The sequence below is a fragment of the Carettochelys insculpta genome, chromosome 1 (genome assembly GCF_033958435.1).
Source record: "Carettochelys insculpta isolate YL-2023 chromosome 1, ASM3395843v1, whole genome shotgun sequence".
Classification (NCBI taxonomy): Eukaryota; Metazoa; Chordata; order Testudines; family Carettochelyidae; genus Carettochelys; species Carettochelys insculpta.
Genome location: NC_134137.1, coordinates 14,578,540 through 14,598,535, shown reverse-complemented (window position 1 = coordinate 14,598,535; position 19,996 = coordinate 14,578,540). Strand labels below are relative to the sequence as shown.

At 48.4% G+C, this 19,996-nt stretch overlaps 1 protein-coding gene across 1 annotated transcript in view; it reads right to left on the bottom strand.

Annotated features, from left to right (window-relative positions):
* RNF169 (ring finger protein 169) overlaps positions 1–17,037 on the bottom strand; it is a 52,134-nt gene extending 35,097 nt beyond the window's left edge. The window contains exon 1 of the mRNA XM_074976981.1: positions 16,719–17,037. Within this exon, the coding sequence (XP_074833082.1) occupies positions 16,719–17,037 (319 nt within the window). The remainder of the gene's footprint in view (positions 1–16,718) is intronic.
* Positions 17,038–19,996: the final 2,959 nt, after the last annotated feature.

Below are 19,996 nucleotides of genomic sequence, written 5' to 3'. Positions count from 1 at the left end.
GGAATCCCAACCATGCACACCCTCCTCAGGCAGCGTCGGCTCCGCTGGTTTGGCCACATCCACAGGATGAATGATGGAAGGATTCCAAAAGACATCCTGTATGGTGAGCTAGCCTCTGGCAAAAGACCTCCCGGACGCCCCCAGTTGCGCTACAAAGATGTCTGTAAGAGAGACCTCAGAGAGGTAGACATCGAGCTGGAGAACTGGGAAGAACTAGCAGACGACCGCAGCAGATGGAGGCAGGGGTTACACAAGGGCCTTCAGAAGGGTGAGATGAGGATCAGACAGCTAGCAGAGGCGAAGCGAGCGCACAGAAAGCACACTAAGGACTTGCCAGACACCCACCACATCTGCAAGAGATGCAGCAAGGACTGTCACTCTCGTGTGGGTCTTCATAGTCACAGTAGACGCTGTAAGTGAAGTCCTAAATTGAAACAATAAAGGGCGCGATCCATAGTCTACGTAGACTGAAGGATGCCTACTACTACTATGGGCAACCTAGGATTATTTTTATACATAATTCTGTTTATAAGCACATTTATTTCTCAAATGCAACAAAACATCCTTACAGTCCAAACTGAAAAGTTCACAACTGTGTAATTAACAAAAGAACACAAAAACTCAGTCTCCAATCTACTAGGTAGTGAAGTGTTACCACTCTTTCCTACCTGCTTTTTGGTAACAATATCTCAACTTGCTTTTCCAACCCTTCAACTGATAACAGAGCTGGCTGGACAGTACATACATTTTAAAGTTGATAAAATTCTGAATTCAACTCTCCTATCTTCCATGACTTTACTTTTATGATTTTCCAGCATTCTGATTCAGACACACAACACAAGCTTCTTCACAAGGGTAAAATTGGGGCACAGATTTGGAGCTTCCAATTTTAAATGCTAGAAGGAAGGAACCCGTATGTGCCAACAGCAAAAGTTCAAAAAGCATGAGATGAGAATCTCAGAAATAAAGTTTGGGTTAATTGTATTTGTTCTGGTCTTTCTGCCTTTAGGGCCTTCATAGTTACATGACTTCAAGTGTAACCCACATACCACTTTCTCTTCCAGCACTTAAATCACTTCATCACTCTTGGTCTCCTGGTAGACATCAAAACTTTGAGGGTCTCGCTACTTCCCTTTTTACTTTTTAAAGTAGCAAATGTTTTCAGATCGAGCTGCTTTTGTTTACGCTAATATTTCAGTAATATAGAAGTACAGAAATCGGGTTAGGAGGAAAGAATGCCCTGACAAAAACCTATTTCTTCTTTTATTTTCAGGAAAAAAAAATAATGTATTTTTTACAGCCAGCATGGCCTACAAAAGATTTAATGATGTGAACATAAAGTAGGGAAAACAACACCTTATAACCATCCAAAGACTGTAACTTTTGGGAAGGCTATGGAGATATTACAAAACATGTAGGCAATAAAAGCTACTAAGTACCAGGAGTCAGACCTGAGCTGCAGCAACCACAGTAGCACTGGGACAGAGGGAGCTTTCAGAAACTGCATTCAGAACCCCTGCCAGCAAAAAGGTGAAGGATACTGAAAATGCATAAAGGAGGAATAAGGGAAGTTGTATATGCTGATCAGGACATGAAATGGCTTTGGGAAGGAGACACACTGGATAGCGAGGCAACAGGCAGGAGGTCCAGTGGCAGGAGGGTAGGTGGCAGCAGGGCTGGGAACCTTGCTGGGGCTGGGAGCCCTGCTGTGCTGGTGGCAACAGGGCTGGCAGTGGGCCTGCCATGATGGAAGAAAGGGGCTGGTGGCCCGGCAGGAGCCTTGCCAGGGCTGTGGAAATAGCAGCTCAGCTGTACTGGCACTGGCAGGACCAGCAGACCTACCAGGAGCCCTGCTGAGCTGGCAGCAGTGGAGCTGGCTTTGACCTCTCCTGTTCTGGCAAACTCCTTTGCTTGAGACCAGTCAGGTCCCAAGGGTGCTGGACCAGGGAGGTCCAACCTGCAATAGAAAGGAACAAAAGGTGAAAGGGCACTTTGGTGCAGTGGAGAACCAGGTTGGCTAAGGCACCCAAAGAGGAGGATTCATATATTTCAAAGACAAATGGGACCTGTAATAATCTCCAAAATCATCTGCCTGAAAAAACTTGACAACAGGGAGACAGCAAATATGATTAGACTTCTGCCCATCATGCTGACTACTGTCATGCTGTTTCTTTCTGCTGCCACGTCTGTCAGTATCCACCTGTTGTCTGTCTCTTTGTACAGTCACAGGCACAGAGGGCTACTGGTCCATAAGCAGGATCCGTAAGTACTATGGATATGTAAAATAAGCCACTGAATTTCACTCAGTGGTTCCTGCCTCCAGCTTAATAACTTGCAGCTTAACTAGATCATACATTTTAGAAATAAATCAAGTTAGGATGTCGAGTGGGTGGAGGAGGCTGGGAGTGCAGGAGCAGGCTGGAGTGAAATAGCATCTGGGAGATAGGAGGGGTGCAGGAGTGAGGTCTGGGTGGGAGGGCAGTATGGGAGGGGGTAGAGAATTGGGGTACCCATCTGCACAGCTTCAGGGGGGCACAGGTGGCTCCATGCTGCCCTATGCTGGCAGGCACCGCCCCCTGCTGCTCCCATTGGCCAGGATTCCTGGCCATGGATGCAACAGGTTAGAACCTGCAATTGAGCACAGGGCTGTGGTTCCCAGCGCAGAGCTGCTTCCTTTCCCCTCCCCACCAAGTGGTTCTGGCCTACGGACATAGGGTCCACATCCCTCCGCCATAGATATAGCTACTGCCTCTTGCAGAGGTGGATTAATTCCAATGACAAGAAAGCTCTCTCTGGCCAGCACAGAGCGCCTTCACTAAAGCACCGTAGTTGCCTAGATGCATCAGAGCAACTGTGTCAGAGCAACATTTCATGTGTAGACCTGTCCACAGTAACCACCCAACACACCAAGAAATCAGTTAGCTATGGCCAGGCACTCAGGCACCACAGGCTATAATCCTAGGAGAAAGTCTGGGACACACACCTTAACACTCTTAATCAAGCAAGGACATTCCATTAGAGAAATATATTGCATTATGGAATGGGTCACCAAATACCCAGAGACAACCTGCTTCAATATGGGAAAACACAAATAAACCCTATGACTACATGCACCTAATTGTCACATAGCTTCTATGGTTTCCAGCGTAGGGTGGATCATGAACGAGGACCACAAATTGAAAGAAATTTTTCTTAAACCTGTTCTTCTGGCCTTCAAACAATGCCTTGAAATCATCAGCAGAAACAGGTTCCATACAGAACAAGACGCACCTGCTCAAAGCGGCTCTAGGTCCTGTTACCACAACAGATCAAAAACCTGGAGACAAATCTGCACTGCTATAATGGTCAATATCCCCCCAAAAGACCTTTCAGAATTAATGGGTTTCACTCATGCTTACCACAACATATTGAATACCCTAATAATTATGTGGATGAAACTAGTCAAGCACTGTGCTCTCAAATGAAGTGACACAGAGAAATGCTGGGAAACAGAAGCACCATATCACCTGTGGGTGAATATTTTTCATAGAACAACTGCTCCACATCTGACCAGCTGGCCCTCAGTCTTAGAGAGCATCCTTTCCTTCTTCTGTGTTTTGTCTGGGGCCCAGTTTGGTAGATATTCCCTAATGTAGCCTCAGAGCACATCTTCTGCATCTTGCCAGTAGAACCCAATACTTCTTTGTGAACTTTGCAGAGTCTTAGGCTTCAGTTCAGCACTGAGGACTCAGTGGTTTCAGGACTGACATGGCTATGCACATTCCCAGCAGCAAAAACTTAGGCATTGTGAGAATTCAGTCACTTATCAGGTTAGGCAGCAGCTGAGCAGAGATTCAAATTTTAGATGTAGTAGGTATCTAAGGGGGCAGTTAAGCACTTTAGTTTCCCTCATGACTCCCACCCCAAAGTCCTGTCTACATTACCTTAACCATAGCAGAGGAATACCACTGTTTTAACACTTCCCCTACACAGCTTCCCAAACTTTGAAAGCTAAATCCAGTCCCCCTTCACTGTTCCCAGTTGTTAAACACCTAATCACAACTCTAAATCAAGAGAGAGTATCATATTCTTAAGATCTACACACTCTTCTCCAACAATATGGACATTTAAAAGATCACTCAGAACACCCACTGCAAGGCAACTCATTGGTTTCACTCTGAATGTTTTGCTCAGAAACAAAGCAGCTAAAAATTTACTTACTTTTTCAGAAAAAAAAAGATATACATAAAGAACAGTCTACAGGTTCAACCATGCCTTTTACTCTCTGGGGCAGTGTTTCCCAAATGGGGCTCCATGAACTGAAAATAAGGGTTCCGCAACAAAATTCCTCTGTGGCTCCCTACCCTGTTGCCGCTGAAACAGTACAACTAAATTTAATTGGTTTAACAGCTGGCAGGGCGGTAGCAGGGATTCGGCTGTTAAACCAATGGAATTTAGTTCTATTATCTCAGCAGCGGCACAACAGGGAGCCGCAGAGAGTCCCTCACTTGCCCCACTGTCTGAGTGGCTGTATTCTTCCGGTGGACATGCCTCAGCTCACCTCCACCAGCAGAACACCTTCACTCCAGCCTTCCTTCTGCTGGGAGCATGTGACCTCCTGGCATACAGTCCCCAGCTAGTGTCACGGATAGGTTAGTCTCAGGGTCTGGTTTGATGCTAATGTTAATCCTGGGGATGGTGGGGCGAGGGGGGGTTAAGCCTGGGATGGGAAGAATTGCAGGGCAGGGGTTAAAGCTTGGGGATAGGGAGGCTGAAGTGGGTTTGGGGGCCAAAGGGGGTAGAACCTGGGAATGGGGTTCCCCAAAATTCATTCAAAATTTAAAAGGGTTCCATGGCCACATAAAATTGGGAAACACTGTTCTGGGGACAAAGACTGAAGCTCAAGTGCTGCTGCTCAAGCCAGTAATGCAGTGAAGATATGCAGCAGGCTACAACTAGACTAAGGCTATGTCTATACTACGAGATATATTTGACTTTTAATAAATTCAATTTCTTAACCTCGATATTATGAATTCAAATCTAAGTGTCCACAAACCTTCCGGAAATTCGACCCTCTGTTTCTCCCTGTCGAGTTTCCGCATCCCCATTGCATGATCCAAGTCTGATTGTGTGAGCAATGCATTGTGGGTATGTATCCCACAGTGCCTTAGACCCACTTGTTTGTGGGTCTTTGATGTCACTATTCCAGAATGCAAAGTACTGTCCCAGAATTCAGAGCACCCAGTAACCGCCTGTAAATGAACGGGAGATAGTGCTAGTGTAATGATGGACCCTCAAATGCTTCAAGGCATTGCACACCGTTACAGCAATTTCACACACTGTAGTGCAATTTTTCTGTCAATTACAAAGTGAGATAATGGTTGAGTATTATGATGGTTTTGAAGAGGAAAATCCTTCTACTGCAGGCCAAGAACTCACAACTGCTGGCTGCCCCGAAGACATTGCTGAAAGTGGAGCAGCAGTTCTGGACTCATGAGACTAGCACACGCTGCTGGGACCACATTGTTTTGGAGTAGCGGGCTGATGAACAGTGTCTGCAGAACTTTCACATGTGCAAGTCACTTTTATGGAACTTTGTGATGTGTTGGCACCTGCCTTGCAGCACAGCAACACAAGAATGAGGCTGGCTTTAACAGTTCAGAAGCGAGTGGCAATTTGCAACACCCAACACTTATCAGTTAATGGCAAATCAATTCAGGGTGGGCACGTCTAGAGTGGGGGCCATGTACAGGCCATAGTGGATGATTTTGCTGGCCACAGATTTCCTAACCATGGAGGGGCAATAGCTGGCACACACATCCCCATATTGGTCCACCCTCACCTACCCTCTGAGCATATAAACCGAAAGGGGTACTTGTCCATGGTCTTGCAGGCATTGGCAGATCACAAAGGTTGTTTCACTGACATCAACGTGGGATGGTTGGGGAAGGTTCACAACACATGCATCTTCAGAAATTCTGGGCTGTACAGAAAGCTCTTGGATGGGACTTTTTTTTCCCAGACTGGAAAAATCAAGATTGGCAACGTGGAAATGTCTACTGTAATATTGGGTAACCCTGCTTACCCTTTGCTCCCTCGCCTTATGAAACCCTACAAAGGAGCCCCAGACTACAGCACGGAAAACTTCAATCAAAGACTCAGCAAGTGCAGAATAGCAGCTGAATGTGCCTTTGGCCACTTAAAAGCAAGGTTCAGATGTTTATCGACATATTTGGACCTTGATTAAACTTAGGTCCCCACTGTCATTACAACGTGCATTATTTTGCATCACATTTGTGAATCCAGACAGGAGAATTTCCTGAACTCCTGCAATATCGAAGCTCAGGCCATAGGCAGGGCTTACTCACAACTGCCTACATGGCCATTCACCAGTAACCATGAGGAGGTAGCAGCAATCCGGGACACTTTAAAAAATAGCTTCATATATGATCTGCCACACGTGATTGTGATGTATTTCTCTGCTGTAATAACAACCAACTCCCACTCACAAAACTCATTCATGCTCCCCTCCAAATGTGAGCCAATAAATCAGACCATGTCTTACACAAATGCTTTTACTTGGGGTGGGGGGAAGGGATTAAGTGCAGGCATAAGAATGGATGTGGAGGGAGGGTTATTTTCCTAAAATAAGGGCAGCTGTGCTATTGGCCCTCCCCACCCCACCTGAGTGCCTTTGCCTTGAGTCCCCTGTGGACCTTGGCGTAGCAGTGGGCAACTGTGCAATTGCCTGGTTCCCCACAATGACTCATGCATGCAAAAAGAAAAAAAATAAAAATCACACCAAGCTCAAAAGAATAAGTTTATTTTGGGTGGAAGAAAGGGTTAAGTGGCAGGGAAAAGATGTGTGGTCAAGGTTGGTGGAACAGCCTTTTGCAGTGGCCCCTGGGGCTGTAGTGGCAGGCTGCCCTTGCCCACCCTCCCCACGTTTGGGGAACTGCAATGATGAGGGAGGGGTGGATGACCTATCTTCAGAGGACTCCCAATAGCTGTGTTGGGAGCCCCTATGCGTCTCCAGCATTAAGCACAGGACCTCCATTTGGTTGCTTACTGCCATCATGAGCTTTACTGCATCCTCCCTCTGGTTTGCTGCTTGCTCTCTCTAGAGCATACTCTGCCACCACTCTGCTGTACTCTGCCGCCACTGTGCTGTCTCCCTTTTTCATGTCACTGGTTTCTGCTTCAGACCACTGCATGTGCTGCTGGATCAGATCCTGCTTGAACCTTTTGCGCTTCCTTGGCCTGTCTCCCACTCTGGGCATTCCAGCTGGAAAGTGAAGGTCAAAATTGAGATACAATTCACACCAAGCCCTTACCCATGGAATGAATGGGTCTCTGTGGCCGTGTCTACACGTGCCCCAAACTTCGAAATGGCCATGCAAATGGCCGTTTCGAAGTTTACTAATGAAGCGCTGAAATGCATATTCAGCGCTTCATTAGCATGCGGGCGGCAGCGACGCTTCGAAATTGACGCGCCTTGCCGCCGCGCGGCGCGTCCAGACGGGGCTCCTTTTCAAAAGGACGCCACCTACTTCGAAGTCCCCTTATTCCCATGAGCTCATGGGGACTTCGAAGTAGGCGGGGCCCTTTTGAAAAGGAGCCCCGTCTGGACGCGCCGCGCGGCGGCAAGGCGCGTCAATTTCGAAGCGTCGCTGCCGCCCGCATGCTAATGAAGCGCTGTATATGCATTTCAGCGCTTCATTAGTAAACTTCGAAATGGCCATTTGCATGGCCATTTCGAAGTTTGGGGCACGTGTAGACGTAGCCTGTCTCTACTATCAGGGAAAATTTCTTTCTGCAAGGCCATTTAAGGCTTACTAGGATTGCATTTAAAGTGCACACTGCACAAGCCATCATTTACCATAATTATCCAGAATATTTAGTTGTAGACATGGTAAGCGACTGTTTGCTTTTGGATGCGGGGGGCGGGGAGGGAGGAGAAGGCTGCATAGGAGGTTAAGCCATCCATTCTCCTGGAGCAGGGGAATAACTTTTTTCACCCGTTCCTGAAGCAATCCCCTGCAAATAGCAAGGCCTGTAGAGACCGGCAGCTGCATGGTGAGGGGGACGGGCTCGAGTCCAGCTGCATGGATGGCTGGGTGTAGAGGGATCCCTGTAAATTTAAAAAAACTGCTGGAAGTGTGGGGGTTCCAGCTGTCTGCCGGGTCAGGGTAAAAAAGTTTCTCAGAGTTCACTATAGCAGCCCTCATCAAGGAAATAAGGCCATGTACAGGAGGTCAAACCCACCTGTGCTGGACATGCCGATTTGTGGTAGCAGGGTCCATAGAGTCTGGCAGCCATGTGGCAACGGGAAAGGGTGGGTAAGAGTTCCATTCCAGCCGCATGGATGGCTGGGTGCAGAGGGATCCCTGTAAACTGAAAACAAATGGGAGGGGGAGGGAAATGGAAGGGGAGAAGGTCCTAAGAGCCTGCCACCCACGCCGGGGGGAAAGGTGGAAGGTGCGCTAGTCACGTAGTGCGGCTGTGCATTCCAGGGAAATGTGAAAGGGCAGGAAGCACTGCAAAAAAATCCAGTCCAAATTCCCATGCTGCTTTAGGTTGCCAAAAAAGATATTACCCTCCTAAAACTAACAAATTGACAGAGAAGAGCTGCTCATCCCGTGTGACCACAAGCCTGGAAAATTTGCCGAAATGCTGTGTGGCGCCATGATACCAGATCGCTATTTGGCTGCCTGGCATGGCAAGGTGTGCTACCGTGGAAGCCACAGTAAGTCAAGTCTGCACAAAATCCTGGTGGGAAAAATACAAGAGTACCTGGATGAGGCCTTCAAGGAGATCTCCAAAAAGGATAAGAGCTCCATCCCCCGAAATATTAACACGCTATTCTGAGGGGCACAGATACATACAAAACCTATACCCATAACCATACCTATACCTGTATCCACTCACAACCTGCTTCTAGCATTCAGAAACAAACACTTACCAGAACAGCTTGGTCCCAGGGGATTGGGGACCCACGTAGAAGGGACTGGTTCCAGCTCTACGGCAAAAAGCTCCGGGCTCACAGGAAAAACTTCCTTGAGCCCCTGCTGGTTGCCCCCATCCTCCTCTCCATTGGCCTCTTCCTCCCCACCCTCCAGCTCATGTCGGCTCACTCCAGACCAGAGCCTCTACAACTGTCGTAATGAAAAGTGGACAATGTGGTGGGGTGCCCCCCAAGAAGCAAGTGCAGCTGTTCATAATAGCAGCAACTCTGTGCAGATGACCCAGAACACCGGTTGGCTTCCCGAACTCTGAGACAGGCCTGCTGGAGTTCTTTCACCTTCACCCAGCAGTCGCTCACCTTCACCTGGCAGAGTCCCAGGAGTAACCTCTGGTAGTCATCAACTGCCAGATCTTACCATATATGTTCATGTTTCTCTTGGACACCCCAAGTCTGCTCACCACTGATTCATCTCCCCAAAATGCAAGAAGATCCAGAATCTCCTGATGACTCCATGCTGGAGCTCTCTATGAAACTGGGAATTACCACGCAGATCACACCCCGAGTGCTCATAATTAAAGGAGATGGCTACCGATGCAGTGTAATACGATGGGTAAAAGAAATTTTTCATTATGAGCGCCCTTTATATTTCAAGGACTGGGTGCTGATGAGTTCAAATTCAAATTCGTGGGCTTCCTGTGACCTCCTTCCTGTGTACCTGGAAAGCAGCGGCCATACCAGGCAGGTAATCGTGTATCTTTGTGGGATACATATGAGGACACTTCTTGAGGCTAATAAATTTGATTTTAAGACATGGCACTTCCACACTGGCCTTTATTTGAAATTTTAAATTCAAACTTGACACTACAACCAGTGGGTTCCGATATTATGTTATTTATATTAGTGCTTCCTAATTCAAACTAATAGTATTCACAGTGAAGACAGTGATGTTTTAATATTGAGCTAACTGTCTTAAATTCAAATGTATCTCATAGTGTAGACGTAGGCTTAGGATATGTCTACATTTATGGGAAGACTGACTTCCAGTGTGTCAATCTTTCCGAGTTCCATTTAGTGCATCTAGTGGGGAGATGCAATCCCAGTACTCCTGGCAGTCACAAGGAGTAAAGGAAGTTGAGTTTCTCCTGTAGATCTCCTGCCGTGTGAATGGCAGCAAAAATCAACTTTAGGTAAGTCGACTCCAGCTATGCAGTAAGAAATTCTTGTAGTTGGATTTGCATATCTAAAAAACGATTTTACCTCCCAGTGTAGACCTGGCCCTAGTAACACTCAACACCTGGATAAGCAGAACAAATGGACTAGCAATCAGATTATGCAGTCACATGTTGTTTCAGAGCAGAGCACAGTAACTCAAGGTAACTGCTGCAATGAAGACAAACCCTACTTAATGTTTGAGAAGGAGAAAGTGAAACCAGCTAACCTGTAATCTTAATACACTGTCCAGTCTCTAGAGTGTAAACATCAGCATTAATGACGCATTGCTAATGACAAAGCACCAGCAGTGAAGAGTTAATTTTTTAAATGATAAACTATTGTTATAGGTAGATCTTTTAGAAGAAAGTTCTTTGTAGTGAGTGTTCTCTCAACTGTGTGGCTGCCTGCTTTACAGATGGACAAGGAATTAGACACAGGAAGAAAGAAAGTTAGTACTGGTAAACATTTTGCCAAGAGACTCCCTTTGGCACCAAACTATTTTCTTAACACCCTTCCTAACATTCAGATGAACTGACCTTACGTTTAATCAGCTCACTAACCTGATACCAAAGAAAATATCTCAGTAATCATTTACTTCTGGATTATATATTTTGCCAACTACAACACAACCAGGGATCTTTCCATCTCAGTCAACAGGAAAGTTTTCAACTTTTGTCCCAAAAATCATGGTAATGAGTTTAAAGAGTTTGCATTATTATTTAATCTGAAGCATATACTGGAAAGAAGAATATATTTATCCACTTCCCCAAGTCCCCACTGTTCTGTTTTTTTCTAAAAGAAATTGATGTTGTTACTATTTGTTGACTAAATAAATTGATGTTACTATCTGTTGACTAAAATAGCCACATGCTATTTTAATACAGTAGTCATTTTATCTCCTTTTATTCCCCTCCCCTAAAACCAGACCTATTACAATTCACTGCAAAGAAATGTGTTAAAAGTTCAACATTGTAATAATACTGGTTTAAGGTAACTGCCCTATATTCACAAGCTTAAAGTCTGAAGTATTTTGTCTTGGGATCTTATTTATAAATATACTAGCCAATTTACCTGAATTGCTTGGATCCTTAACTCAATTTAAAAAAAAAAATGTAAAGGGAAAATGTACATGCTTTATTTACATGATTGTATTTAACCAGTGCTATCTTAAGAAGTTTTTATTTTGGATTTCGTTAAAAAGGGAAAAATCTTTCCATTTAATTTTTTAGTATTTTTAAATGGAAATTCCATGAAGTGTATTTTTAGTTTATCCCTATAAACTCTTGTCATTTACTTTGTTTTAATAAAAAAGGGATGTAGTCAATTTGGTTTCCAATAAGTCTTCTACTAATTTCCAAACCTTAAGCCACTGATTTAGCTGGGGTAAAACACAGCACTGTTCCAAATTTCTCTGTTTTATCTCTTTTTTGTAAGGTTTATTCAGAAGCAATCCTAGTCCAGGCTCATCCTATTCTCATGGCTCATCTTGGTTCAGTCTCTTTCAACATTCACTGAGTTATGTCAGTTTTGAGAACTGCACTTGATTTTGTGATTCTGTCTCTTCTCTGTATGGTTTTAAGAGAAGCATTCCCATTCTAGGCACATCCTATTTTCCTAGCACAACCAAACCCTTCTGTTGCTTTAAATTACAATAAGAGGAAACTAATCTGAACCCCACCATCAACTTATGCCTTGACTACTCCACGTGAGAGATACATTTCCTGGACACTACAGTATAAATCAAGGATGGCATGATCACCACCACACTCTTTTGGAAACCCACTGACCGCTTATACCTAACTACACACTTCTAGCTTCCATCCTGCACACAGGACTAGATCCATTGTTTACAGTCAAGCCCTTAGGTACAATCACATTTGTTCAGATCTTACTGACAGAGACCAAAAACCACAAGATCACTACCAAATATTCATAAACCTGAATGAAATAAGCCAGGAGAAATAAAAAAACAAAAACAAATCGACAGGGCCAGACGAATACCCAGAGACCAGCTACTCCAAGATAGGCCCAAAAAAAGCCAGTAACAGAACACCACTGGTCATTACCTCCAGCCCCCAACTCAAACCACTGCAACGCATTATTAAAGACCTACAACCTATCCTTAATCAGGATGCCACACTCCAGAAGGCCCTAGGTGACAGGCCTGTTCTCTCCTACAGACAACCTCCCAACCTTATGAGGATTCTCACCAACAACCACAGACTATACCATGAGAATACCAATCCTGGAACTTTTCCTTGCAACTAACCCCGTTGCCAACTTTGTCCACATATCTATTCTGGCGATACCATCACTAGACCTAACCAGGTTATTCGCAAAATCACAGGCACATTCTCACGTTCCTCAACTAACATCACATATGCCATCATGTGCCACCAATGCCCACATGCTTTGCATATTGGACAGACTTCAAACTCTCTTAGACAAAGAATTAATAGGCATAACACAGACATAAAAACACTCCTGATTCAGAAACCTGCCAGCCAGCACTTTAATGGAGCGGGCCATTCTGTTAATGCCCTGAAATCTGTGCTCTACTTAAAGGGAACTTTAACAGACATTTGGAAAGAGGGGCTGTTGAACTCTCCTTTATGTTCAAATTTGACACATTAACACATGGTTTGAACTGGGATGGCAATTATTTGTGTAATTATAAGGACTCTTCTACATACTTTGCTTTACCTAATTCTTGACTCCCCCTTCCCCTTCTGTGCCTCTGCTCTCTGATTTGCTCACCTTGATAATAATTTTTCTGATTTGTCAACCTTGATTACTATTTTTTGTTCTGTGTGCCTTAAATATTGAGTCTGTTCTGGTATGGCTATGATCTGAAGAAGTGGTTCTGTCCCATGAGCTCATCACCTAATAAATCATTTTGTTAGTCTTTAAAGTGCTACTGGACTGCTTTTTTGTTTTGATATACTGGATTGGTGGTCTAAGCTCTTACCTTTGGGAGGAGTTCTTGATCAATCAGACAAATAGACAAACACTCTAAAACACAAATAGATCAGACAATAACCAGGCATTCAATTCAATGGTAAGAACTGCTGTTTCTGTCAACTGACTTCTTCTCTTTATAAAATAACCAAATTGTGGTGCTCCAGGATCTTCCATCTAGAGCAGTGGGTTCCCAAACTTTTCAGCATCACATCCCCCTTTCCATTTTTGAGAAACCCTCATGCCCCCACCTCTTCTTTAGCACCACCCAACCCCCCTCCGCCTCAACAAAAAATTCTATTTGTAATTTAAAACAAACACAAAAATTAAAAATAAGTACAAATAATTTTTCTTGGCCCCTTGCAGGTGCCTCATGCAGCCCCAGCTGGCCAGCTGCCTGCACCAGCTGCCTCCTGCCAGAGCAGTCTGCGCCAGCCACCTGTGCTGCCAGAGCCGCCTGCCCACCAACTTGCCAGCTGCCAGGGCCAGCCACAGACCCGCCCACCAGCCACTGGGGACAGCTGCCTGCCCACCAGCTGTCAGGGCCCTGCGCTGCCAGCTGCCCCAGCTATGGTCCAGCAGCCCAAGCTGCCCACGCTGCCGGGGCCAGCCACCCACTCTACCAGCCACCTAAGCCACCCACCCAAGGCCCACGCTGCCAGGGACAGTTGCCCACCCACCCACCAGCCTGAGCCACCCGAGCCCCATGTTGCTGGGACCAGCTGCCTGCCTGCCTGCCGCCTGAGCCACACGCTGCTGGGACCAGCTGCCTGCCTGCCTGCCAGCCTGAGCACCACGAAGCCAGGGCCAGCCATCCAAGCCCCACATGCAGGCCCCCAAACCCCCCTGCCTGAACCCCTCCCCTCCCTTCCCCCAAACCCAGGCACCACCAGCCCTCCCAAACTCTTACCCCATCCTCCTCCCCAACCCACACTCACTCATCTTTGCAAGAGGCAGCTAGCTCTACATGGGTCTCTGCCAGTTGCCTCCTTTTAATAGCAGCTGTGCCAGGTCACCCATGTAAAATGGCAGGGGCTGAGAGCCAAAAGCAAAGGAAGACTTTCTTTGGGTAGAGCAAATGATGGGAGGGGGATGGGTCACCTCATGCCCCACCAGTTTAGGAAACCATGATCTAGGGGTTTGTTGCCCCTGGTTGCTCTCAGCACATCCACCATTCAATCAACATTTAAGGTGAGGGGTAACCAAAGTACAAAATAAGGACAAATACAGCTTAAGCACTATAAATGTTTAGTTGATGCCAATTTTTTTTATTTAAAAGAACCTCATAAGCAGGTGAAAAAGAATTAGCTAAAATCATGGAGGCCAAATTCATCAAAGGTTATTAGCTAAGGCTGACAGGGACACCACCCTTCTGCCTTGAATATCCTTAAACCTACAACTGCCAGAAGCTGGGACTGCACCCCAGGGAACCAATCACTCAAAACTGTTCTCTTCTGTTTACTCTCTCTGAAGCATCTGGCACTGGTCACTATCAGAGACAAGATATTAGGCTATGGCTGCTGTTGTCAACTCCAGCACAATCAATTTCAAAAAGTTAATTGAAAGTAAATCTAGGTACTACACTTGACTGAGAGTACACCTGTTAGTGTCTGTGGCATTTAAATCACACTGTATTAGAGTCATGTTTTCTCTTCCATGTTGGTAGGAGAGATACATAAAATGGGAAAATGACCACCTATTTAGAGGACATAGCACAACTGATTAAATATATCAGTGGTGGGCAACCTGTGGCCCATTGTGGCGCCACCTGCAGACCCCATTTGCCACCCCCACTCTCCTAGCACTTTAGGACTGCCACAAGTCCATTGATTTGCATTAGTTCCCACTTCTCTCCTTCCCTCCCAGAGCTGCAACTGCCACAAATAGCTGATTTACGGCATTCCAGTTCTGGGAGGGCAAGGGAAGAGCACAGACCAAGAGCGAATGAGGTGATTTGTGGTGTTCCTAAAGTGCTGGGAGGGAGAGAGAGAAGTACGAAGTGCAAGGATCTGGTGCCCCTGTGTGTGAGAGGACCAGGAGGGAGGGGGAAAAACAGGGGGGTTTCAGGGCCACTGGGGCCCACTGAAGTGAAGGAGGGCCTCTCATGCAGTCCAATCCCTATTTTGATTGCCCATCACTGAATTACATGAAATAGTTAAAGGTACAGTGGCATAACACCTTTCCATCTTTTAGCAGGTCAGTTCTCACATTGAGTTTTTGTTTTTTTTTTAAAAAGTTGGTCTTGTCTGTTGACTACAGTTGAATAAGCAATGCGGACAGTATGAGACACTATCAGCTCCCATAAAGCTGCAAGATCCATATGCAAGAACCTGTAGTCTCCATGGGCCACATCTCTGCACATTAAAGAGGGACTGCAATCTGTTCTACTTTATTGAAAGCTTGTGTGGCCTACGGCCTAATGGTTAATTACCGATGTGATATGATATGTAACCCTGAGGTTACATTCTCCCCCAGTATAGAGCTACCATTTTTGAGTCAGTCGTATGGGACAATGAAACGACTTATGTTGAGAAGCAATAATGAGGAGGCAGCGCTAACACTGAGAAAACATAATCACAATACATCTTGACAATTTTATAAGCTACCCCAATTAGAAAGATGGGGTCAAAAGGGTTCTGACATCTCTAAGTCAGTATTTCAGGCTTTTGGTATATTCAAGCAGACAGCCCTTCATGGATTATTTATTTGTAAAGTTCACTGTACAGCTAAGAATGCTAGAAACAATTTATGTAATCCCCTTTTCCTCTCTCTGTCACTGATCCCCAGAAGGGGAGAAGCCCCTTCACAGACCAGAGGCCCACTCCCCCACTGAGCCCAACACACTCAGTACATGTAACCCCCTACCACTTCCCTGTACCAATGATCCAGCCAGCACCCCACCCCCCAGCTCTTCCCCACACACTCACTGAATATAACCTAGCACTTCATTGTGCCACTGATCCCCCTCTCCAGATTAGGACTCCACAACGCATCTGAGCCCCATACACTTAGTGCATATAACTCCCACATCCCACTTTATCACTAAACCCACCCCACAGCCCAGTGCCCCACCCCCAGCTGAGCCCTGTGCTCAGTGCATCGAATCCACACCTGCCAGCCCAGTACCTTGCCACCATCTGAGGCCTGTGCACCCTGCAGGTAACTCCTACCTCCCGCAACTCTATGCCCCACCCCCAGCTGAGGCCTCACATATTCAGTACATGTAACCCCACCTTCCAGCTCAGCACCCTGCTAGATCCCAATCACTCACAGGCTGTAACCCCTGACTTTCAGCCCAGGCCCCAGTTGAGGGCCTGTGCACTCAGCCAATGTAAACCCTGCCCTGCACTTCCCCACAGCTGAGATACCACGTGCTCAGTGCGTGGACCCGCCCCCTGCGCCCCGCCCACGGCTGAGGCCCCGCGCGCTCAGTACATGAAACCCCGCCCCCAGCTGAGGCCCCGCGCGCTCAGTACATGAAACCCCGCCCCCAGCCCTGCGCCCCGCCCACGGCTGAGGCCCCGCGCGCTCAGTACATGAAACCCCGCCCCCCCGGCTGCGCAGCCAAGGCGAGGCCTCGGGCAGGTTCGCGAGGCGGGCGCACCTTCATCGGGCGCTCGCTGCTCCCCGCCTCCTGGCGCGGCGGCGGCGGCCCCGGGCTCAGCGCGGCCGGCGGCCCGGCTCTGCTGCCGGCGGGCCCAGGTGGAGAGGCGGCTGCGGCAGAGCGGGCAGCAGAGGCCCGGGCCCTGCAGGCAGCGCTGGAAGCAGGGGCGGCAGAGCGAGTGGCGGCACGGCGGTGTCACGGCCTCCGCCAGCGGCCCCCGGCACAGCGGGCACTCGGCGGTCTCCTCGTCCGCCGGCCGCCGCCGCCGGCCCCGCCGCACCGACACCGCGGCCCGGCCACCGGGGCCCGCCGCCGCCATCTTCTCACCCGCTGAGGGGACGGAGCGTTGGCTGGGGGCGCCGCCCACCTCCTGCATATTCAGCAGGGCAGGGTCGGTAATATTCATGAGCCCGCGCGGGCTCGAACCTTGTCCCCGCCCCTTCGTGAATATTCACCAGCAGCTGTGGAGGAGCGCCGCCCTCTCGTGAATAGTCACTGTGTCCCAGCCGGCCGCACAGTGCAGGGCTGCGCCCCTCCCCCAGCATCCCTCTGCCCCCAGCCTCCCCTTGCTTGGGCCGGGGGTACCCCACGCTGCTCTGCCCCAGCACCCAGCTGCCCCCCCAACCTTCCTCTGCCTGGGCCAGGGATACCCCAGCCTGCCCCTCCCCCAGCACCTCTCTGCCCCCCAACCTTCCTCTGCCTGGGCCAGGGATACCCCAGCCTGCCCCTCCCCAGCACACCTCTGCCCCCCAACCTTCCTCTGCCTGGGCCAGGGATATCCCAGCCTCCTCTACCCCCATGCTCTTCTGTCCCCCAACCTCCCCTTGCTTGGGCCAGGGGTACCCCACGCTGCTCTGCCCCAGCACATAAGAACAACATAAGAACATAAGAATGGCCATACTGGGTCAGACCAAAGGTCCATCCAGCCCAGCATCCCATCTGCCGACGGTGGCCAATGCCAGATGCCCCAGAGAAGGAGAACAGAAGACAATGATCAAGTGATTTATCTCCTGCCATCCATCTCCTGCCCTTGTTATGAAGGCTAGGGCACCATACTTTACCCCTGGCTAATAGCCATTTATGGACCTAACCTGCAAAAATTTATCAAGCTCTTTTTTAAACCCTAATAGAGTCCTGGCCTTCACAGCCTCCTCGGGCAAGGAGTTCCACAGGTTGACTGTGCGCTGTGTGAAGAAAAATTTCCTTTTATTAGTTTTGAACCTACTACCCATCAATTTCATTTTGTGTCTCCTAGTTCTTGTATTATGGGAAAAGGTAAATAATTTTTCTGTATTCACTTTCTCCACACCATTCATGATTTTATATACCTCTATCATATCGCCCCTCAATCGCCTCTTTTCCAGACTGAAAAGTCCCAGTCTCTCTAGCCTCTCCCCATATGGGACCCGTTCCAAGCCCCTAATCCTCTTAGTCGCCCTTTTCTGAACCTTTTCTAATGCCAATATATCTTTTTTGAGGTGAGGAGACCACATCTGCACGCAGTACTCAAGATGTGGGCGTACCATAGTTTTATATAGGGGAAGTATGATATCTTTTGTCTTATTATCAATCCCTTTTTTAATAATTCCTAACATCCTATTTGCCTTACGAACTGCCGCTGCACACTGCGTGGATGTCTTCAGAGAACTATCCACTATAACTCCAAGATCCCTTTCCTGATCTGTCGTAGCTAAATTTGACCCCATCATGTAGTACGTGTAATTTGGGTTATTTTTTCCAACATGCATTACCTTACACTTACCCACATTAAATTTCATTTGCCATTTTGCTGCCCAATCACTCAGTTTGCTGAGATCTTTTTGTAGTTCTTCACAATCCCTTTTGGTTTTGACTGTCCTGAACAACTTGGTGTCACCCAGCTGCCCCCCCAACCTTCCTCTGCCTGGGCCAGGGATACCGCAGCCTGCCCCTCCCCAGCACACCTCTGCCCCCCAACCTTCCTCTGCCTGGGCCAGGGATACCCTAGCCTGCCCCTCCCCCGGCACCCCTCTGCCTGGGCCAGGGATACCCCAGCCTGCCCCTCCCCCAGCACCCCTCTGCCCCCCAACCTTCCTCTGCCTGGGCCAGGGATATCCCAGCCTCCTCTACCCCCATGCCCTTCTGTCCCCCAACCTCCCCTTGCCTGGGCCGGGGATACCCCAGCCTGCCCCTCCCCCAGCACCCCTCTGCCCCTCAACCTCCCCTTGCCTGGGCCAGGGATACCCCAGCCTGCCCTACCAACCACTGCCCCCAACCTTCCCCTACCCTGGCACCCAGGTTAGGGATACACCCACCTGACATGCCCCCAGCTCTCTACTATCCCCACCTACCCTCTGCCTGGGCCAGGGATGCCCTAGACTGATCTGCACCTGGTGTCTCAATGCCCCCGAACCTTCCCCCCTGCCTGGGCCATGTATATCTCATCCTGCCCTACCTTAAAGCACCCCACTGCCCCGCAACCTTCCCCTGGCTGAGCCTGGGACACCCCTGCCTGCCCCACCCCAACACCCCCCCATTCAGGACAGGGATACCCCAGCCTATGCTGCTCTCACAGCACCTCACTGCTATCCCAGCCTGGGCCAGGGTTAACTTAGCCTACCCATTTATTGCATCCCCAGCTGTCTCCCAAACCTACCGCCCTGTCCATGGTTTCTCCCCATTCCCCTCAGGGTCTCTAAGCAGGGCACTGTTTCCCACTCACCTCAGAAGCAAAGGGCTGGAGGAGATCTGGAGCCAGGACGTTAGTCAAGTGTATAGGGGGCAGCCTGGGGAAGGAGCCGAGAGGAGGGCTGGGGTGAGGGGAAGCCATGTCTTGGGAAGGTGGTTGTAATGAGGGCAGGAGTGAGCTTGGAGAGAAGGAAATGCAGGAAGCTTTCACCAGCCCCACCCTTCTCCCACTGGCAGCCCATTTCCCATCCTCTCTGTCCTGTTCTTCCCCATCTCTCTGTCAGCCAGCTTTTACCAGCAGGGGGACAGAGGGGCTGCCAAAATCTAGCCCTACAGCCCTCCCTTGGAAAGGAAACTGAGAATGATCCCTGCTGCGGGTGCAACAGGTCTGCTCAGTGTCCAATGCATGACATCAGGCAGCATTGTCTTTTCTGCTCCTGCCTCCTCCATGCCCATGCTCTCAGGCCCTCGCTTCAGTACACCCAGCGAGCCAGCCCATCTCTTTTTCACAATCTCCGAGGCCTGGTCTACACTAGGGAACAAAACGTGTCCCAGATAGGCGTTTCTAGCTATGCCATTAGCGTAAATAGAATTGACATGTCAGGATCGAC